At 43.6% G+C, this 23,905-nt stretch overlaps 1 protein-coding gene across 1 annotated transcript in view; it reads right to left on the bottom strand.

The window, feature by feature from the left end:
* Positions 1 to 23,905, bottom strand: part of LOC144784068 (uncharacterized) — a 1,315,621-nt gene that overhangs the window by 642,899 nt on the left and 648,817 nt on the right. The window contains exons 28-31 of the mRNA XM_078662758.1: positions 21,393 to 21,573; positions 20,158 to 20,369; positions 17,433 to 17,621; positions 14,311 to 14,450 (exon numbers count right to left, since the gene is read on the bottom strand). Of these exons, the coding sequence (XP_078518884.1) occupies positions 14,311 to 14,450; positions 17,433 to 17,621; positions 20,158 to 20,369; positions 21,393 to 21,573 (722 nt within the window). The remainder of the gene's footprint in view (positions 1 to 14,310; positions 14,451 to 17,432; positions 17,622 to 20,157; positions 20,370 to 21,392; positions 21,574 to 23,905) is intronic.

Below are 23,905 nucleotides of genomic sequence, written 5' to 3'. Positions count from 1 at the left end.
ATTATGCTCGACAGTCTCGGTATGTGGCGCAGAGAGGCTACGAAACGACAGAGAAAAGACGAGGATAAACCAAGTAGGGAAATATACCGACAGGACAACCCCAGGACACCGCTACCCACAACCTATCCCCCGACACTATGCAAAGGACGACCAGACTTAGGGTCAGACCAATGCGCTTTTTGTAGGTATGTCGGACACTGGAAAGCCCAATGCCCGACTCTACTGAGCGTGAGTAAAGGCAAAGGGCCGACAAGAACGACAGACCGACAGTACGAGAAAAGGCGCGAGACAGAGAAGAACCCGACTTACATAGACAGACCAGACAGAACCACCACGTTTGATTATGCCCGATGGCACAGATTTCGCCAGGAAAACCTCAGCGGCATGCTCAAATTCTCCTAGGTCGGGCAATGTCAGGACGGGAACCCAGCCTCGTTTAAAATTCACAGACGGAAAGAGATAATTATGACCAATAACTGTTTTTTATATTTGTCTTGGGTCTTTGTATGTCGTACTTGTACTGTCCCCCGTCTGAGTTTGTGTGTATGTAATGTACAAATCTGCGTCATCCCTCTACACGTGTTTCCGTGTTACTCGACCCCGGTTAGCAGAAACTTAGCATAAAAGCAACCTGGAAAGAAAGAAATGATAAAACAAAATCCGTAGACCATTAATAAACTTGAACTTTTAATTTAATACAACAAACAAGGAATAATAACGATAAACTGTAGAAAATGAAAGTCAAACAGAACATTCGCCCCCCCCCCATTCTGGAACCTTCCAAAGTAGGGCAGGGTTACGGCTACGCCCAACCAACGGCAACCCATATAAGGCGAGCCCCGCCGCCAACTCTTGGTCAGGAAATCTTAACGTATGGGGGAGCCGGAGGAGAGGCAGGAGCCCGCAGCCTGGGCATTTGCAGGTAGTCCCGCCACATGTCTCCTTGGCCGGCCGCAACGGGCCTGGAAAGACTAAGGTAGTCCCGCCACATGTCAAGAGGAGAGCGAGGCACCTCTTCCTTTTCTCTTCCGTCACAGCCGCAGCAGTCCTGGACGGCGGGATGTCCTGCACGTACCTCCACAACAATTTGTCCAAGTTGGGCTGGGAGGGAGAGGCGACGCGGACGAGCCTCTCCCACCTCCACCGGTAGGAGGTTTCCCAGCCCCCAGCCCGACGCCGAACATCCCCAGTCAGGCGATGGTGCCCATACTTCCACAGCACCGGACACACCATGGTGGCACCCCAGTACTTGCGCAGCACCGAACGTACAATGGTGGCACCCCAGTATTTGCGCAGCACCGAACGTACAATGGTGGCACTTGGGGAACACCGGATGTGGAGAGGCCTTCATGCGGGGCGATGAAAAGGAGCGGCATGGAGTGCACCGGGAGAAGGAGACGATGTGAACGAGTCTCCCTCGCCCCCCAGGTGGGGGCATCACAGCTGCACCCCAGCTGAACGTCCCGCTCTCACAAAACAGGGACCTCTTCCTTTCACTCCGAAGGGTCTCTTCCATTCTTGCAAACTCGACGAGAGTGGCCCCTGTAGGGCCTCAAAATGGCGTCTGGATCCGCTGGAAGGCGGGCCCCGGCCACTAGAGTAACTTTGGCCAGCCGTATAACTCGAACATTTGTCCCATGGAGCACGAGCCCCCATCTCCGACAGCATCTCCGCAGCCTTGAAGATCGTACAAAGGTCCCCGGCGGAACCTTCGGCCTTTGCAGGTTTCCGGTAAGGGACGGCTGCCTTGATCGCCAACGAAACAAACATGACATTGCCACACCTTCTGTTAGCGTGAATTCTAGAACTGCCGAAAAGGACTCTGGTCCAAACTGCCAGTAATGGAAACATTTCCCCCTGATGCTGCTTCCGGACTGTGCCGGCCCCGCCCAAAATGGCGCTGGTATCAATCGGAACTTACGAACACCTCGTGGTGTTCCTTCGCACTAATATAAACTTGATGTTCTGAGATTTTTGTGATCCTTTGTACACTTGGCTAGAAAAGACAAGGAGAGCTCACTCGACGAACAGTATGAAAGAATCCCCATTACAAATGTTGATTACAAATGTACACTGTATTATATTTTTATAACCGATGTAAACCTCATTTACGATGCACACGTACGGTATGCATATAGGAAATCTGATTACAACTGTTATGATTATGTTTCTAAATTATGAAATATATGCCCCCGAACCCCCAGCCAATTAATAGACGTTTTAGTCTCTTACAAATGAATGAGTAAAACTTTCCGATGTTTTTATTGTTGCAAACAACACCCCCCACTGTACGCACTTTAGCCATTGCCACGACCGACCAAATGCGACCACACCCTCCTAATCCATATGCTGAAATGAATTTGCAAAATAAAGTCTTTGAAACTATGGACGGGTATTGCATGCTTTATTTTAAAACAATATGGGATGGGTAGGAAAGTTCTTTTTCTGTGCACCCTACTCTGCTCTCTCTTTAAGGTTAAAGGAAGATGGTTGCCCAGCCCTGGAGGACGGATCGGATCGACAACACGACACTCCGCCTTAAAAGTACGCGACTGACTCATGAACTCTCGCGTAGAGGAAGACCGTGACTTCCAAGGATGGGTAAAACGAATGGTGTAAATGAGGGAATGTAAAAGGAGGGTGAAATGAAATAATGTAAATATTGTAAAGTACAACGTTCCAAAGTAGCAGGGACCCAAGAACCGAAGAACTTTAGAACGCCACGGCGTTGAAAGAGGTTTAAGGATCCCGATAGTGAGATATATCCTTTGACTAGATACCTCGCACTAGGCACCTCTGGTTTCCTTTTTGTGTTTCCCCGCACACGCCCTACATGAACACACTACCCCCCCTCGACTCCAAAAACCATATCCCCGGGGACCCTGCCCCAAGGAGGAAAGACGAGTAAGAGGTAAGTAAAGGACTTATGAATCCATGTATTTGAATGCGCGCGAATGCTGTCTCCCCCACCCCCCCCCTTTTTTCCTTCCTCTGCAGGTTACATCAGAGATTACAGCCAAGGTGTGGCGAAGATCTGAGACCTTGCCATGTCTAAATACACGAAACGGACTAGCGCCGCAGGGTGGTGTCTAAGCACGCCTGCAAACTACTCACGTATCGAACAAACCCGAAAAATTAGCACAACCTGATAAAAAGTGATCACCCTTAAACCAGACCGGACGAATGAGCCCATGTCACGTATGATGCGAAACTGTGAGGGAATGTGTGTGTGTGACTGAGGCGTTGACCCAACTGGTCAAAGGACCGAGAATGCGAGAAAGTGCGACAAAATGGTACCTCCTTTTTTCTTCTTTCCTTTTCTCAAAGCACGTCCCCTCTACCCTGTCTAATGCTCAAACTGCATGATTACAAGATTCTAACGCGGACTCGTGAATACCCTTTACTGTGTAATGCACTAAATAGCCTTTCTTGAATGCACTGCCGCCCTCTCTGTTGCACGTGTACTATTTAGCCTGCCGTTGCACTCTCTCTCTCTCTCTCTCTCTCTCTCTCTCTCTCTCTCTCTCTCTCTCTCTCTCTCTCTCTCTCTCTCTCTCTCTCTCTCTCTCTCTCTCTCTCTCTCTCTCTCTCTCTCTCTCTCTCAATTTTTGCACTACCACTCTTCCGAGTGGTTAGCCCCGAAATTGGCAGATTGCCACCCCTAGCACACCACCTAATTGGCTTCAAATACCGTCAGTATTTGCACAAACGCTTGTCTTTTAATACAATCACCCTGAGGCCGCGTCATTACCTCTCCTTTTCCCGCTAGAAGTCAATGAACCCAGGTTGGGCCGTAAGGGAAAGGACAGGTAAGACGACAGAGGTTCCCTAATCTGGCCCGAAATAAGGGAACTACATGCCAACGGCTCCTATAGTATAAAACAAGGACCTCAGAATACGCGACCCTCCCCTCCCCGAATCGTCGCAATACCCAAACCAGAAAAACGATCACCCCCGTTACCTCCCCTGTCTATGTCCCTGGTTGTTTCCCATAAAACCCCTGTCCTTCCTAGTTAAGTAACCGGGCTGTAAAAGGTTACGTAGGACCCAGAATGATGTTTTACAAGGTTAACAGACTAGACCAAGGTAAAGAAATCATCAAAATGAACCCCGCAGTAGTTGAAAAACAGGATGCACCGATAGAAAGGAAATGTTTAGCCATGTTCGTCTCTCAGCAAAATACCTGTGTAGTACCATGTTGACGACTCACTGTACCCTTTTGTAAATGTGAAACTCTAGAGAACGGCATATCTTTGCCAGATTTGTCTCCCGAAGGTGGGTTACCATCAGATGAACTGTCATGCCTGTAATAAATGATTATGAAGGAAAGTCATAGTAAATCCAACAGGTCCGCCACCGGTCATTCATATGCCAGTTGTGAACGTTAAATATAACGGACATTTTCATTCTTTGCCTGGAGCTGGGAGAGAAATAGACTTTTTGATTATCTTCATCTGCAAACTCTCTAAAGACTGTCTTTTCAAACTTGTTTAAGGGTACTGCTGTTGGAGGAGAGAAGGACCGGATGTGGGAGCACGAGGCCCGACTGCAGACTAAGGGACACCTGCGACATTAGCCAAGGCGAGACCACGACTGAAAGGAGCTGCAGGACGAGGCACTGTTTTCGACAGCATGAAAAGAAAGGGTCGACCTGATGCCCCTGCTCGACGTCCAGTGCCTTTCGACAAGTCCCCGCTCTCTGAATTCCGTCGCACGCCCGCCCATTTGAAGTCCCTCGTTCCCCTAGTTTGTTCCCAACTTGGCCTTGCTCCATCCCCCTTTTTCCTCTGACCTACCCTATGGACTGTTTTGAACGCTCTTCTTCCATCGGAACTTTCTGACAATCACCTCAAAGGACACAGGGCGAAAAGGACCTTTCCGACCAGAAACGCGAGGAAAGGGTCGTACCCTGCAACGCAGAATTTAGAACAGAGCTGGACTCGTAGCTCCACCGCCGGTGCTCAACAGCGCCAACGAAAGACCACAAAGAACAATGAGAACTCGTAAACTTCGAACATTTGACATCCGCAATCACCGTTTTTATGCCTCATTTCTCTCCCAGCCGCCATTGTATTGATCCTGCTCCAAACCGAATCTGAAATATGTATTAACCTGCCAGTTCACGTTATGATATGTACTTGCTGCTCGCCGTTTTTTGTATTTCATTCCTATGACTTTCCTGCTGAACAAATTTATCAAAGTTTATCAAATAGGTGCACCTCCTAAAAACTAGAAACCTCAAAATGTATTGTTTACAACTCTTTTTCTAGGGTTCCTACCGTTTTCTTTCTCATGCCCACCACAATAGACCCGAGTAGAAAATGAACCAGCAAGATGTCTTGAATATGTTAAAGGGAGGACTGTGGAAAATTAGTGCGTTTTGGTGAACATTATCTGCGCCATCTTGCCTCTTCCCCTGATGCCACACTTTTGTCGTGCGCGCCCGCCATTTTAAGATGCCCCGATCAGAACAAACCCTTTTGCATGCCGCTGGCCCCTGACATAGCCCTTTGCCTTCACTAAGCCTGCACGCTGACCACCCCCTGCTTGCACCTGCCTTGAGTCATAAACCCCTCTTCGGCGCTGCTCTGCCCCCGGCCCTCATCCTGTTCCCAGCGCGACACCTCCCTGCTTTCCTTTCATGATCTCCGGCCCTTAGATGCAAACCCCCTTTTTCCCCGTGTGCCCGTTTTGTCCTCCCCGTTCCCAAGCCGACACCCAGCTCTGCCGATACCATCCTTGCCCCTCCCCGTACAATAGAAAGCTTCCCCCATCAAAGAATCCCCGGGTTGATCAAAGCCCCCACCCCATGAGACCCGATCAAACCCCCCCACATTCCGTGAATCGGCGGATTATCCAGCTGCGCGATGCTCATCACCTGTTGTGATTAGGGTGGGGACTTCAACTGTAAATGTGTGTGGGAACGGGCCCCAAAGGGGGATTCCGGGTATGTCTTTCCGTATATCAAAGCTTTGTCACATGTATGTAAACTGTAATAAAAAACCATAAACACTGTATATAAGGGGCCAGGCCTCAAACGTAAGTTAGAGCACCTCAGAACGATACCTTCTGTCCGTTTCGTTGTGTTCTCCTCCGGAGAGAATAAAAAAACCTTGTTTCCTGCTTTCCAGTCTCCAGCGCCTGCCTCTTCATTGATTTAAATAACTAGAGGGTCACAGAGGCAATACCGCCGGGCAAATATCGATTGTCCCCGACCCGATTGAACTTTTTACAGAGTAAGAAATGTGATTTTTCACAAGCAAAGGGTTTACTTACAATTTAGGCTTAGAAATGATGGCCAATTTAGTGTGAATAAACCTTATCTGAGGGGCTGGTTATGTTCATTTTGTGGTAAAGACACTAGTAAAAGGTGGTAAACAAACGTTTTTCTTTGTAGTTTTTATATAATAAGAACTTGGCCTAGGGGCATTAGCACCCTTTACACAAGCACCAGATCAGTTTTTTTTAGGCACAGGAAGGTTAAGAGATTTGCCCAGATCAACAAGATGTTGAAGCAACGATGGGGTTCAAACCTATTTCTCAATTTCAAAGTGTTGGCCCGCATCTCATCCCTTTCACAAAGGCAAATGTGTGCAGGACTACATAGACTTTGCAGATAGTTTACCAGTCTTGTAATATTTTGAGAGCTTCTCCTAAGAAGGGTGGAATTAAATCTGTTTTCAAGTTTTGAGTGGGGAGACAACAGCCCAGAAAGTTGCATGATTATAGACAAAGTACTTCTCAACATGGAACAAAATATTCTCGTGGAGAAGCAAAAAAAAGATTTTACAAGTGAAAATGCTGGAAAGTATACTAGCTACATTTCGTACACATATGTGTTTATGCACGCGAGCACTCCTGGTGATATGTCACAATCACAGGTTTCCAGAAGTGTTGAGAGACTTCTTTGTCGGTGCGAACAAGATCAGAAAATTATTGAAAACCTATGTCTCACCCTACACGTGTAATGGTGGGTTGGTGTGTGAATGCTCTAATAATGTGGTACAGGATATCAGAAAAGATAAACACAGAATACAATCTTTAATTAAAGGATATTTTTACTTACTGGTAAAAATGGAATGGGTTGTGGTGGATCAGATGTACAGGTGGGGTAAATTAGAATCCGGTATATTAAAACTACTGGAGCACACTCTTTGTAGAAATCGCTGCGTACCTCCTGAAGAGACTACAGACAACACAAAACTCTGCGGGAAGACTTATCCTCAACCTCCCCAGACGGACCCACATCACACCGCACTTCAAGAAGCTACACTGGCTTCTGATCCAGAAGAGATGCCAGTTAAAGATCCTGACCCACGCAAACAAAGCCCTGCACAACGCAAGACCAGCATACATCAACAAACTCAGGACCTTCCACCTACCAACCAGACACCTGCAATCCACCTCTCCCTTCCTTGCAGACACCCCCCAGATCCACCAAAGCAACAGAGAAGGACGCTCCTTCTCACACCTGGTAGCCAAAGCTTGGAACAACTTTTTCCTGCACCTCAGGATGGCCCCATCACTCTAAGAATTCAGGAAAGGACTCCAGACCTGGCTGTTAGCTCCTCCAGGACCTTGAGACCCTTACCGGTGATGTGCTATGCTTTATAAATCCCTGATTGATTGATTAAAAAATAAAATGCACTCCACTCTGGCTGGACATTTCCTGTCCTGTACAACAAGTACACCCACACACAGGGAGTACACGTTTTCTCAGAAAGAGAATATGTACTTTGGTTGATACAGTCCTTTGTTTTGGCTACAAATATTGACAATTTCATGTGCAGAAGATATTTAAAATTGTGTTTTTATACCATTAGTGTGACTTTTCTAGCGAATGCATAGTAAGTAAAGCTGGTAGGAACCTGGCAAGCTACATCTCCCTAGATTCCTCTGGGTCTGTAGGTTTCACTGTTAAAAGATACTTGATAAAATGGTTGGTCACAGGCTATTATCATTTGTTTTTCCAAAAGTTCCCAACAGTGAGTATCCAGAAATACTTTTTTTACAACATTCTGTCACAATTGCAGGGCATTGTGAGTGAGAATTTCAAAATTCTGGGTGGTACGAATGACACCTATCTGTAAACTCAGAATCTTCCTTCAAAGATCAATTCTTTGTTACCTAATTTCTTTTCATTTTATTTTTCATTGTCATGTGGCAAATGGTCGGCACATAATGAGAATTCATTGTAAGCCGCGGCTCAGTGATTTCCTTTGAATTTTAGAAACAAATAAGAGATATGATATATAAAGATGCTTCAAGGTTTGCCAATGGGCTTCACATTTATATTCAACAAAAATTATAAACAGATAGAAACCAGACGTATAAGAAAGCCCATCAGCTTCTTACAACGGTACAAAAATAGTGGTGAAAGAAAACATGTTTTTTCTCACTGTCTGTTTCAGAAAGGTGAAAGGAAAAGGGTCAGTGCTTACTTTGAGCTGTGGTTTCGGGTACTCAGCGCTGGCAAACAATCATCAACACCGAAGTTCCCCAGCTTCGAAGTCAGCAGCTCTGGCCATTACACCACATCCTCTCCCAACTTTCATGGTTAGTAGTTGGTTCTGTTTTAGGCTGCGCTAACAGGAGAAATGGACTGGTGCAAGCTACCTCCTGACAAGAGTCACGTCGATTTTTTTTCAAATTAACCACCGGAAGGGGTATTTTAGCACAACAAAACTTTATTCTGATGCCATTTTTATAAGGAAAAGCATACACTTTCTTGCTCAAAAGATTTTTCCATTGTTTGAAAAGAAACTACATGTGCCAATACTTTGGCAGCTTTATTCAGACACCTTCGGAGAAAATCACGCACCATAGATATTGTTACAGTTTCCAACATATGGAAAAAAGAAGCCACATTTGGCCTGTATATTATATTTGCAAACAAATTATGAAGAGATAAGGCCAAAGTGTCTTAAATATTGAAAAATCAGTTGTTAGCAGAGTAGTTGGAGGTACTTTTCTACTTGTGGGATTTTTCATAGCCAATGTTTACTTTTTACTGCGGTCATGAACGGTCACATGTAATAAACTGTTGTAAAAAGGATGTGAAAGCTAAGAGATTAATTGAACGTTGCCCCTCTGATTCAAGTAACTTACAGGAAACTAGACAGCTAGGGCCCGATGTAGGTCGGTCGGTAACGGCCGAAAATCGGTATTTTCGGCCGTTACCGATCGGAATAGAGACAACGGGATGTAGGAGGCCGAAATCCGGCCAAATCGTCGATTTTACCGAATCGGAAATACACCGAGTCGGTAGAATCCCGAATCGGAAAAAAGTAGGAATCGGAAAAATCTCCGATTCGGTAGAATACCTAATCGGAGAATTTTTCCTACCGACTCGGTGAATTTCCGAATCGGTAAAATCGCCGATTCGGTATTAATACCCAATCGGTGATAATCCGATTCGATGCGAAAAGCTGAAGAATGAGATGTAGGTAAGCACTGAAATACCGAATTTGCTTCAAATTCGGTATTTCAGAGTCGGAAATTACCATGGATTGGAATCAGGTGGTAACCAGGTGCAACCTATAAAAAAGGACCCAAAATGCAGTTCAACTTGCAACATGGCAGCTTTCTATGTCATAGCAAGACGGCTACGGCTACAGCAGGAAGGAGAGAGGGAATGGCTGAGACAGGAGCAGGTGTATAGACAGCGTATCACCCTGTGCATGCTGACAGATCCAGAGATCCTACAGAGGTACAGGCTGGAGGTAGACCCCATCAGAGACCTCATTAGGGACCTCCAACCCCTGTTGCAGCACCCCACCCCAAGGGCACATGCAATCCCTGTGCAGGTGCAGGTGCTATGCTGCCTACACCTGCTGGCGTCTGGCAGCTATCAAAGTGTAGTTGCTGTGGCAGGAGGGGTGACCCAGAGCAGCCTGTCAAGGTTCTTCCACAAGTTCCTTGATGCCATGATTCAGAGGATGGACCACTACATTTCCTTCCCTTCCACCCATGCAGAACTGGCACAGACAAAAGCTGAATTCTATCAGATGGCAAGATTCCCCCACGTCATTGGCTGCATAGATGGCACACACATTCCGATTTGCCCCCCTGCTGACACGGAATACGTATACCGCAATCGGAAGTCACGGCACACCATAAATGTGCAGGTGATATGCAATGCTAAGTGTGTCATCACTGACCTGGTTGCAAAGTTTCCGGGGAGTACCCACGACTCCTATATCTTCCAGAGTAGCGGAATTTATGCACGGCTGATGGCAGGGGATTTTGGTGAAGGATACCTCCTAGGTAAGACACAGTGTTTGACCCCCATAACCAAAATTGCAGTGTGAAGTACATGTATGCATGTGAGTAATGTTACCCCTTTTCCTTGTAGGCGACAGTGCATATGCCCTACGCTCGTTCATTCTCACCCCCTACCTCAACCCCTCAACACCTAGCCAAAGGAGGTACAACCGTGCCCACAAAAGCACGAGGAATGTAGTGGAAAGGACCTTTGGCATCTGGAAGAGCAGGTTCAGATGTCTGCACAAGAGCGGAGGTGCAAGGCAATATACCCCCATCACCTGCTGCAAGATTATTGCTGTCTGTGCAATGTTGCACAACCTTGCAGTCAGGAAAGGCACTGAGGTTGAGTTATCCGACTACGAGGACCCTGATGATGACAATGCTGTGCCACTACCACAACCTGCTGGACTCCCTGCACCAACTGACGGCAGATACAGGCGTCAGGAGATAACAGACAACTATTTCTGAGTGAGTACAGATGCACAAACAGGTCAATGTATGTTTTAAGAAATGAAATTTAATAATGTTGCATCAACGTTACTGCACTGATGTGCAACAAAAGAAAAGGTAAAGAAGAAGTGGGGAACTGTCCATTGTCCGGGTTGCCTCACCCTCACTGCCAGTCTTATTTTTTGCTGCGCTTAGCAGCCCCACTAGGATGAGCCTCACCCCCTTCGGTATGCCCAGCAGCCTCAGCTGAGCGCCTGCTGCTCCGGCGCGGCTCTGACACTGTGCTGGCCGGGCTGCTGCGGCTGCTGCTGTCCCCAGCCTCGCCCAGGACGGGATTCACAACAGTGTTGGAGATCAGTAGTGTCTCCATGGCGGTGGTAATACGACCCATGCCCCTAGTGACCTCTGACATGTTCTGTGTGAGGCTGGCCTCCATGTTTGCCCCACGTTGGCATAGCTGGGCGGTCGCAGCTGCAAGGCGGTTGAGTGACCTGTTCTGTATACGTGCATCCCTGCGACGACATTGCTCATGGTCATCCATCCTGTTGCAGAGCTGGGTGATGGCAGTGGTCATTCGGCCAATAGATGTTGCAATCTCCTTGTTGCTGTCTACAAAACTCTTGAAGCCCTGTGCCATTTCCCCCATCTGCAGGTTGTGCTGGCGCAACTGGCGATGGCAGGCCAGGATGGATTTTGCCTGCATTCGCTGTATCTTCACCATACTGCTCTCCAGCCCTGCAAAGACGCTGCCTCCCTGTGCTTCTATTGGACTGCTGGTTGCACGTGGCCTCCGTGGAATCCTGCTGCCCTGCTGTGTGTGCTGGGGTGACGCTGGTGTCACTGGGTCTTGTGCAGGAGCCTCACCCACCGCTCCCTCCATGATGATCAATGGAGCTACAATTCTCCTCCTGGCAGGGGATGTTGCAGGTGCAGGGTGGCTGTGTGGTGGTGTGATCTCCGGGGAGAATTGCAATGTGGGCGACTGAGACAGTGACAGTCGGGGGGAGTGTGGATGTGTGAGGGAATGTCCAGAGTCCTCCTCATTGCCCAGGGCACTGGTGTTGTCCTCCTCCTGTGCTGCTACACTGGTGCTTGCCACCGCCACTGCACTGGCTGTTGGTGCTGGAGCTGCTCCCCCGCCTGATGGTGCCCCTAGGTATAAAGAAGCATTTGTCAACTGAGTGCTAATGTGTTCCAGTCACTACTATTAAAGCATTGCACATCTCATTACTAAAACGTCGGTGCAGTATTACAGTTATTTTTCTTAAGCTTCTGCAGTGGCATTATTGGGTACTTTTGCTGACTACATTTTGCAAGATGCATTGCTCATGTCTGTTGCTAGCAGTACTGGCCTGGGGTTTGGCTGTGCATTGGGTCTATAGGGGAGGTGTCTGGTATGGTGTGTCAAGTTGCGCATGCTTCTTACCTGTAGCTGTAGCTCGGGATGAGCTATCCAGGTCCCCAATTCCCACGACACTCGCCCTCTCAATAGTGGTCGCCACTAGTTCCTCCAGCTGAGTGAGGGGTGGCGCCCGGTTTGTGCCTCCTCCAGTAAGTCCAGCCTGCTTGTGCAGGTCAGCCAGTTTTCGCTTTGTCACGCCACGGATATCGTAAAACCTCTTCTTGAGGTCGTCTAGGCTCCTGTGGGTGACACCAACAGCGTTGACTTTCTCCCCGATGTCTATCCAGAGCTTCCTCTTGGTGCTCTCCGGAACAGTGAGGGACAGCTTTCCATAAAGCTGCCTGTGCACCCTCACCACCTCCTCCACCAAGGTTTGCAGCTCCATGGTGCTAAATTTTGTCTTCCTCTTTCGCTCTGCCTTCTGGCTCTCAGTGCTGGTTGCCATGTCTCACAGGGATCCTGCTAACACTGCTGCTCACTGTGTTTGCTCAGCTTAGGCAGCTTTCCAGAAAGTTCTGATGAGTTGCACCTGCCTGGGTTGCCACTCCCTGTGGGGGAGGGTGCTTCCAGCTCATTGGCTGATGTCTTCAGTGTCAGTTACCCTGCTCGACAAATCGGCATTCTCCGATTCGGTATTTTCCGATTCGGAATATACCGAATTTGTTCGGTAAATACCGAATCGGTATGTATTATGCGTTCCTATTGGCCTTTCGGCCCATGGGGCGTATTTCTATTTCCGATTCGGCGTTTACCGAATCGGTAGGATCCGCATTTTTATTTACCGATTCGGACGTGTCCGACCCGGGCTATACCGAATCGGTACTTGTCGAATCGGTACGTACCGACTCACGATACCGATTGCTACAGATTCGGTATTTTTCCGAATAATTTTTTCTACATATCATTTTCCGATTTTGAAATACCGATTCGGTACGGATCGGTATTTTAAAATCGGTAAATGCGTTTTACCTACATCGGGCCCCTAGACTCCATTTCTAAAGCATGGTTCATGCATTTTTCTCTCAATCAACTAACTGCAGTGCACACAATTCCGCATTGCACGTGCACATCCATTGTTCTTATTATAACTCCAGTACGTTTTTTTGCAAATTGCCATAAGCAGCATTCATAAATTTAAACCCGAAAAAGTGACACTATTATTATAATACGTGCTGCAAATTCCATAGACATTTCTGATACTCCCATGTTTTTTTTGTCTAAGCAGTTGATGCACAGTTTTAACATTTTCTTTTGATCCAGATTGAAATCATACTGCAATCATTATTAAATAAAGGTTAAGCCAGAGACAGTGGGGTTGTAAATAAAAAGGTTGGTGGAATTCAGTCCATTGGCTGCTTCTATGCATAAACAGGGTGCTGGTGCCTCTGCCCACCCAGCCCTACTAATAACCCTGATGGAGTGGTACTGCTTTTTTTATAGCCATGCACATGATTTGCTGCTGTATAGCTTAATTTTTCTCAGTACTGCACCAGACTCTGTAGTCTTAAAGCACTTTATGAGTTTCTCTCCAGGGTTGCCTGTAAGTCCTATAGCTTCCTATACAATATGTGTAGAAATTAAACAGTCAAACCTAGGGCCTGATTTTTAGTTTGGCAGGCGGCCCACCATCCATGAGGTTAGCTGAGTACATTATACGCTGGGAGTTTTCTTCTAGTACCTCCAGGTTTTTCCTAGCCGTCACAGGGAGAAAAAAATCATTACTCTTTGGTCTAATAGGGCATTTTATCTGATGTACTTGCTCAGACAGTCCCTCCTCCGTTGGAGTCCGGTTTTCGATAGAAGAGCAACGCTGTTGGAAAGATGAGGATCAACTCAACTCTAAACAGGGCAAGCAGAAAAGGTAATCTGCCACATTTGTAACAGAGTACCCTGACTGCCCAACCCTAAATCAGGCCATCATTGTTTTACCCCATTTTATTAAGAATTCCCTTTGGATCGGGATCGTCACCAAAGTTGAATGTACAAATTTAGGCTTGACTGCAAAGCTCACTTGCTTGGTGCTCTATGGAGTTGAAATCCAAAAATACCTCCCCGCTCTTGCTATGATTTTAGCAGTTTTTAAATTCTCTACAAACAGTTTAATTGAAAAATATAGAATACTTACAGTATGAAGAACTCATTTGAATATTATACAAGGCAGTTTATTAAAGTAGAATGAAAAGGTAAAATACCTGAAAAGTAAGGTTCCACGCTTCTGGTAGAGCATCTTTTCCCTTTTCAGTTCTTCAATGTCGCCTTCAAGTTGTAACACTATTGGCAGACTCTTGTGATTAGTCCAAAGAGCCTTTGCCGACATATTTGCTTTTTTTGGCTGAAATGAAAAAAAAAGACTTACATCTGTCATATAGCTTTGATGTTGAAAAAGTGGAGACAAGATGTTGTACTGTCACCCTGGATGGACCCGGAGGCCCAAATTTACAAAAACATCACACAATATCACAATCAACATCACACAATATAGCAAAGCAACCACAGTTGCTGTGCTGCATTGTAATGAAAGGGGGAGAGCAGAACAGCACCATATCCACTGAGTTATGGTGCTGTTTTCCTCTTTCCTTCTACAGGCACACTTTATACTGCCATGTGCCAAGACACAAACCATAGGCCATAGTCTACTGTGAGTACAAAAACTATCCTATAAGACTATTTCTGCTGTGTATACGTGCTGTTCAATGCATGCAAATGAGCACAAACGAGGAGAAATATAAACATTTCTCCTCATTACACCTGCCTCAAGCAAGTGTAAGGTTTTGATGCAAATCGCTCTCTATTTATGTTTCTGCATAGGAATTTGCAGTTACTTTGTATTGCTGTGGGAAAGAATCCAACGGCGTTGGATAGTAAATCCCAGCATAACACTTTGCTTCAGATTTGCATTTCAAAAGTAACACAAACCAGGCACAAATCTGGGTCATTGTATCCACACCAGTGATGAATTTCATAGCATCATAACATTAGGTCTCAAACAGTGGATATCATGAAGCTGGATATTCTTACATGTGCTGACACCATTTTTAAAGAACAAGGAATCAAAAAAAAGTGTAATGTTGCACAAAATATAATTCCAGATTGTAGTGAAAGCAGGCTTGCAGATGTCGGACACATGCAGACCAAGTTGCAGATATGCCATGGCACAGATGTCATATTTTAAGACGGTCTAATTTTTGACATATTTGCAGCTCCAGTCAAAATATATTTTTGAAATATATGCTGTATTGTAGACGTGTCCTAATTTCGACGAAAGTTCACAAAACTTTGTGTGCGGAATGTTTCTATGTTTATGGTCACACTCTAGCTGTACATGTTTTAGACCAGGACAGTCTCGGATAGCAATTGTTTAGCTGTTTTTGTTCACCACATGTTTAACTTCTTTGGAATATACTAAAGAAAAGAGTTGTTTCACTTTTCTGTGAGTCCAGCACATTACACCAATGAAAGTCCGGTTTCCCTTATATTAGTCTTTCAACACCATCTAGCCAGTAGTGTGCACATCAGTTATTCTCAATTGACAGAATAACTATAATGTTGCCTATTTTTACATCGAATAAAGGGACGCGGCTTGATGCTGAGACACTGTAAGTTGATGTTACACTATGTGAGCCAGGACAACGATTAGGTGTTGGTCGTTTGAGGCATGGGCTAGTGGGAGCATAATGTGTGCGCATATAGTCAGGTGAAGGTCTGACTGTAAATTACCAACAATGACTGGCCACTCCAACAAGCCTCCGGCTAAAGCACTCTTCAGTATGCTTCTGCATAGCGTGGGCTAGTGCACAACGTCTGAGCTGAGACAAGAAAATGCCTCTAAGTTCACTCTGTTCACTACTAGGGATCACTTGTTGGTGGCAATCAACACTGGCCAACTGGCAATCTTTGTTATTATGGGTTTGTTATTAATTTCTTTCTTCATTTTTTTAATTTGATGTTTTAATGTCCCACGACTTGCTGATTTTTATCCTTTTTAAAATCATGTCATATATTTTTGCAAATTATCTTATTGTTAGTCTTCAGCCCAAAACAGTTATCTTTATTTTGAAGAATAAAAACATGTAAACTTGTTTAAGAAACATGAATGAAACAGCTTTTAAAATGATATCTGCAGTAAAAACATTAATTTTCAAATGGACACAGAGTGAAACAAGACATACATGAAGTTGCCACTGAATGAAAAAGGGTTATGAATGACATTGAGATAAGGCTTTGGAGTACTCATTGTCCAACGAAAATACTGGACTGTTGAGACCACTCCGTTATGTAAACTTTGAAATGTTAGGGTGTTAATTAGGCCTGGAGAAAAATTAAATCATCTTGTGTACATCACGTAATTTTGGAAACCTCACATTAATCTTGTTACGAAAAGTACATAAATAATGCAATTAGGCTACTTCACATAGTTTACCGTATAATGGAGGGTACAACAGAACACAAATGGTTGTTGTTTGTGATGCTTTTGTTTACTTGCACTATTGTTTTAGCTCAAAGTGTGTGCTCACATCATAAATTGACACAAGGATCCATTTTGCCCTAAAATATAGTGCAAAATGATAGATTTGCATTACGCATAATTACTTTTAATTCCACTTAAGTTTGCCAGAAATTCACGCAATTGTGTGAAAGCACATTAAGCACATTTCACACATGTATAGTTGTAATCATGTAGAAGGAATAATGCAATACAATGATCATCTTCATGATCATCCAAACCTGCTTTTAGTTATAAGAAAGCTTTATATTACAAATATAAATTACATATACGAATAAAAAATATTTATGTTACTCACATTTCTAGCATTATGTATGGAATATGAGAAAACATTGATTTGTATAGCTTAGAAAAGTCATTATGAGGTAGATGATTTTTGTATTTAATAAAGTATTATCTAGAACAGAGGATGAGGAAGAAGATTTGAGATGTGGTTTACAAAATGTCATTACATGTCCCTGCCCATTATAGATGATGCTGGCAACAGTAGTTACCTGCCGTATTGGAATTATGAGATCCTAGGCTTTACCATGGATCTGTGGTGTTTTACTATGGGAAAGTTGAGCGTTACCAGAGGGAATGTGATGTAGAATTACCAATTTCCTCAGTAATTCTCCATTTCTAAGGGGAACAAAAGGATGCAACTTATAATTACCCAATACACTTAGAGCTACTGATACCCCCAGTGTTGGTAGATCTAGACATGAAGAATTACTGAGGAGAAAATAAGGCACTCACATTGAAGCCCACTGTGGTTTCAACATATGCTTTTTTTCTATTTGTATACACCTCCTGCTTTGGAGTTCCTACCTTTTCTGAGTTTACATAGTTTGCTGTGAAATTAAATTCCTGCTTTGATGTTTTCATCTTAAAAAGTAAATACTTGGCTCGTTCATTGTTCGCCAAATGAATCTCATTCTTCAGAAGTGGGCTCCACAAGGACACTACTTCACTGTGGCTCCTGAATGCGTTCTTCTCAATGTAGTGCACGGTTGAAGCCTGAAATAGAAACCAAAGACTATTAATCTGAGAAAATGTTTGGTAATAGACACTCTTTAAGTTTCTTATTCAGAAGAAAATGCAAGTATTGAATAGATCATCACAAAACTTGCAATGGGTTGTAAAATGTTAAACATGACCACATCTATGTTTCACCCAGAGGTGTATCTTGGCGGAGTGAGAGGGGGGCGCTTGGGGTGAAACACCATCCCTTCTCTTCACCTAATCACTTCCCTGTTAGGTCCCACACACAGGTGGTGGTCAGGTCTGTTCCTCACTACTGGTTGGTGGGTGTGGAATTCATCCAGGCAGCTGTGTTCGGGAAATGATGATTGTCATGTGGCACAACCCAGGGCTTTGGGCACAGGTCTGATTTAAATTTGTGTACCGACAAGCTCCTCTTTTTCACTAATACTGTATTACTCCGGTGACCTGATGCACCCAGGTGGAAGTCAAAGTAGTGCACCAGTAATGGTGCTGGGAAGGGATGTTGAGTCCTCTCCAGAAAGCGGAGTCTCTGCAGCATAACTGGCTTCCACCTGCTCAAATATGGATGTTAGAATTGCATTGCTGTGGTTCAGTGACACTCGGCTTGGATGCAAACTCCAGGTAGTTGGATCTCTATGGCATCAGCTCTTCTTCCAGCACTCCCACCTGTCATTCTCACCTCCCTGCACTTGTGTTTTTCAGGCACAGGGCATCGGGATCTTTCTGGTTTTTCCCAGGAAATTTCAGCTTAGCACATTTATTTAGAGAAGCAATGCTGCCTCAAAAAAGGGATTCTTTTAGCAAGGAATCATCATATGATAACAAGTAACACCTCATGTTATAGTATGATTCTAAAGTCCTCTTCCTGGCGGTGCTCGATTTGCTGCAGGACGGCTAACATTTTTTAGTTTGCTTATGTGTAAAGAGTCCTCAGTCAAAGTGAGGTTGTGTATGCCATTGTTATGTTTCATCTGTGGTGTGTCTCAGAGTGAGGACTTCCCTTAAATATTCCTTCAACAAATTTAAAGTCCAACAGAACCACAATACCCAAAATCTTAACTACATGGCTCTGTGTGGCATCCCCCCATGATTGCCATAGGTCCCGACGTATTGCAGTATTAACCCAATTGTAGAGATCTCAGGGATACCCTCTGAACTGTAGCTGTGTGAGTTGCAAAGACCTCACGGTATGAATCAGTCACTATAACTGTCAGGTCTCAAGAGATCTTAGGTTTCAAGTTTCATATTGCATATAACCAGCCCGTAAAGATCTCAGGGTATTATCATGTCAGGGTAACTATCAGAGTGTGAGGGCTCAGGGCATTAACTGAGTACAGCACCTATCATGGCTTCACAGCTCTTAGGGAATTACCAATATACTTTACATGTTATAGGTGCAAAATAACATGTTGCAAAGCCTATACAGTACCTATCAGGGCTCAAGATGTTCAAGGCAGTATAAACTTAATTTTGAATCTTACAGTGCTGCAGGCATTCTCAGAGAATCGCCGACATACAGCACCTGACATGGCTGCAGACCTCTTAAAGTACACCAGGCAGAGTTGTAGAGAACTTAGGTAACAAACCATGTGTGTGTGCCTTGCAGGACTAAAGGGATCTTATGGTATTATCCACATTTTACGACTTTCTGGATAGCAGAGATCTTATTTTATGAACCTCATGCTGTCCTTGTATTAAATATAAAGTGAAGAAATTCCTGCCAATGAAGTTCTTGTGACTCTCCATTGAAGGGTACCGACCACTTTTCTTTGAGGGACTTTAGAGTGGGTGAAAGCTCCAGGGCTGTGCGGAAGCATTTTCTAGACCAGGCCAGATCACCCATGGAAAACATCTTTGGAAAGCAAAAATCCTCTCCGTCAAATAATAAAGTAAAATTCATGCACATCTGGGTGTGAAAAGAGGAGAGTGAGATGTGGTAATAATGTGCCAGAAAAGTACCCCACACCCATATCTAATTTTGCGCAAATTCACAAAAATACTTTCTTCAAAGTTACAGAATCCACTGACTAGATATCTATAATTCATTGTTCTCTGGCTAACGAGGCCTTTTGCCATTAGTTTATGTTACCAACATTTACATTGCATACGTCTACCATTAAGGTTCCTCTGTAGAGCTACAGTCTTAGCGTCAAGCCTGGACCCATAACTCAGTTCCCAGAGGAATATAATAATGCTTAAAAAGCTAGCAGTAGTTCTATATTCTCCATCCATCACGGTCATCCAGTACACTGGCCCTACTTTTGATCTAATGGTCAGGATCTTCAACGCTTTAAGACACTACAGGCATACTTCACATCACTGTCACCTTTGCAGGAAACAAATAAAATGTACTCGAGAAACAACAAAATGGAGTTGAAAGCAGAGAAGTAGCATAGTGGCTTTAAAGAATTTCCAGTCACAAAATCACTGGATCCTTGAAAACCTGAAATTCTTTTGCCTTTCAGGATCATAGCTGTACTCCTGATTCTGCCCCAGTACAAATCACATATATTCATTTACCCAAGAAACAAATTATGCAGTTACTGACTTTCAGGTATGTCGCTGTGGGAGTGTAAATGTGAAGTTTTCCTTCTTTCTCGTTGCCTTTGTCTTTGCAGAACATTTCCATCACCATGTTCTTAATGGAAAGAGCTTTTCCTGCTGTCAATTCCACAGTGTAAAGGTAGGAAAACCATTGAAGCTGGTGCGCTTTCAAAGCAGTGTAGAGGTAAAGCCATGGAGTATCCATGTTAAAAGCACCTGATATCAAAAAGAGAAGAGATTGCAGTTTAATAATGTTATATTATGCAAATGACCATAGTTACTTTCATGAAATTGCATTGTGCAAAAATAAATATTACAGTCAAATGAGAAAATGACCCTATAAAACCGATACCCTAGGAGCCAATATTTATCGGAGCCAATAAATAACTATTAGAAGTCTTTTCTATATGAATGTGGAACTTGGTGATCTTCACACCAAAATGAGCATGCCTCAAACTTCTTTTTTAACTGTTGAATTGTAGCAGGTTTGACTTGCTGAAATGTAACTTTAACCCCCTGGCTGCGGCCGGAATTCTGCGCCTGTGCGGCACATTCCGATCGCGGGCGTGGTCATGACGGCTCCCGGCCGTCATCAGCACACACCCACTGTAACTGACGACGACCGGGAGCCGTCATCAGCACCGAAGGGGTTAAAATTAAATGTAACTGCTTGGGTTGTACTTTATCACGTCCTGTGATTACTGGGTGCAGTAAACGCCCAAAAACAAATAATTGTGACCCTAAACCAAACAGGGAACGCAATTTACTGGGCCACTCGTACTGGGGGTAAATATGGTGATCATGAAAACTTTGCATCTAAATATGTCAAATATTTGCCAAATGTCTCCTGTTTTATTAGCACAATTTTCCTAAACTGGTTACAACATGACCATGATAAATTATGACATGACATGAAACTGCTAAAAAAAATGTAATTCAATGTGGGGGTAAATGTAATAGTAAAACAAAATTAAATCTTAAGGAAAATAATAATGAGCAAATGAACTAAGTGCATTCCACCAAATATTTGAAAAGATAATGATAGATGAAATGTTAATATTAACACCAAAAGACAGGCGAAAGATTAGACTCAGTGGCGTAACAAGGTAGCCATGGCCCCAAGAGGCAAGGAAAGTAGGTTTGGATTTTGCCTGTGTGATCATATATGAAACAGAGGGCTTCTGTGCTCTGCAGTAATATATGGAATAAGAAGAGGATACAATTTACCAATGTCCTTACCTTCCCACTTGCTGAGCTGGTTTTTAGAGCTGTCTTTCCACTGCAGCCCAGCCACAAATGGCATGCGGTTATTATACTGCACCTTCAAGTGGGTGTTGCTTTCTGAGTGGCCTTTTTGGTTATGGGTATGCTGTAGAAGTGTTCTGTAATTCACCTGCTTTTCTGGAATCTGGAGTATGAACTAGACGCAAATAATCAAAGAAATATATATAAAGTCTTCATATGTTCAGATTAAACCTTTCATGGCAGCACGCAATGTTGCTTCCCAGCAGCTACATTAGATGTTTTTCAAACATCATAGTGCATCGGAATACATGTTAAAGTTTCACTAATTATGTAGGGTTGTTTCAAAAAAGGATAAAAGGACCAGAGCAGGCTTACGCAATACATGTTGACAGAGCTCAAACACTACACAAATTCTTCTATACATGAGGGTGAACAAGCATTCCTTTGCGTGAGCATCTATCATAACTTTGGACCTTCTGAAATTGTAAAACTACACTGGGAGTGAAAAAGTGGGAATTCCCAATGGGCTTCTCACTAACAATGGGGACACATTACTAAGCATTCAGAGTATCGAGGGATTTGCAAAGGAGTGGTCACAGCAAGCATTGCAAACTGAGGATACACAATCAAAAGAGTAAATCATTTGAATTTGAATTGAATTTGAATTGCGTTCTTATAAAGCGCAACTATCACTCCAGAAGGAGCATCCTGGCGCTAAGCGAGTGAGGATCAGACTAAGCCGAGATTGATGAATCCCTATATGAGCAATAGGCAGAAACCATCCAGAAAGAGTGGGGAATCAGATAATCGTAGCCTCGTCCCTTTACCACTCGGTCAGACCACACATCTTTCACATCTTGGAGAATTTGTACAATAACTGTACTGACAGAGAAGTCCGAGTACCCTTGGACGTTGTCCGGTGAAGCTGTCTTTACCAGCTATAGCGGATCCTGGCTCTGGGTCACCTCCTCAGCCGTAACCTACCCAGCCTGACATTGGATATTGTATTTCACAATTCTTCCCGGTTTTATCTGTCTCTATCCTCGACTGCCTTGATCCCCTTGGAGTACTTTCCCCCTTCAGATCTACCTGACTGTCAGTTTTCCTCTCCCCGGTTTACCTTTCCCCCAATACCTCCCATTCCCCATCTGACGTTTGTCCTGGATATGCTACGCGCTAATATCTTATAATATTGTGTAAGCTCACGTTTTTCTCCTAAGCATGTACTGGTAACTGTAACTGATGTAACTATGTAACAATGTTCTGAAACAATGTCCTGTCTCATGTAAAGAGCTCTGATACCTCCTGGTCTAGCCAGCGCTATATAAAACTTTTCAAATAAAAAAATAAATAAAAATAAACCTCCTGGATCACACAGTTCCCTTGTAGGTCAAAAGGGGAATGGTTGCAGCACAGATAGACATAAGTGAGAATACAAACTGACTGCTCAGTTGGAAGATACACATACCAACAATGTCAGACATCTAATAAAAATATTAAATGAGCTTATAAGTTTGCATGAAAATTGTTAGATTGTGCATGTGAGACGGAGGGTCCGATGGTGCCTGAGTCGATATTAAATTAAAGGTAGACAAGCAGGAGGAACTCTTCTGGGAGTTTTGCCAGAAAGTTGAGACCAGATATTATCACCATTGCTCAACTAATCAGGCAAATATGAAGAAGGAAAACGAGGGAGAGAGAGAGAGAGTATACAGGCTGCCTTGATCCCCTTGGAGTACTTTCCCCCTTCAGATCTACCTGACTCTGTCTGTTTTCCTCTCCCCGGTTTACCTTTCCCCCAATACCTTCCATTCCCTATCTGACGTTTGTCCTGGATATGCTACGCGCCAATATCTAATATTGTGTAAGCTCACGTTTTTCTCCTAAGCATATACTGGTAACTGTACTGGATGTAACTGGTGCACAGACATAATATCGACTCCAAAATATTGTTTGGACAGAATATCGAGTTTTAAATATCGTTTGGAAAAAATATCGACAGGACAGAATATCGACAGCCAAAATATCGTTTTTAAGGTAAGTGAAGTAATATCGACTGTAAATAATATCGAAAGTGAAAATATCCAAGTATATAATCTAGATAGTAAAAAATATCGTTTTTTAAATAATATGTAATTATTTATAGTGTTTTTATGTTATAATATGTGTGAAAAGTGTCATTTTATGTTATAATTATTTTTAATTAATGATTTTTTTAAATTATTGTGTAATTTTATTCTGTAGCGGGTTGTGGGTTTATAGGGGAATAGGGTGAGAAGTAATTTAATTATAATTAATTAAATATGTAAATTTATTAATTGGTAGTAATAATTAATTAATTGGTAATTTAATAATATATGTTAATTATTTCAAATTTAATTGGTAATTAATTTAATTTAATTTATTAATTGCTAATTATGTAAATTAAAATAATGTATTTCTTGTAGCGGGTTGTGGGTTTATAGGGGAATAGGGTGGGAAGTAGTTTAATTATAATTAATTAAATA

The sequence above is a fragment of the Lissotriton helveticus genome, chromosome 10 (genome assembly GCF_964261635.1).
Source record: "Lissotriton helveticus chromosome 10, aLisHel1.1, whole genome shotgun sequence".
Lineage (NCBI taxonomy): Eukaryota > Metazoa > Chordata > Amphibia > Caudata > Salamandridae > Lissotriton > Lissotriton helveticus.
Note: the sequence above shows the minus strand (reverse complement) of the source record. Positions and strands in the feature narration are given on the sequence as shown.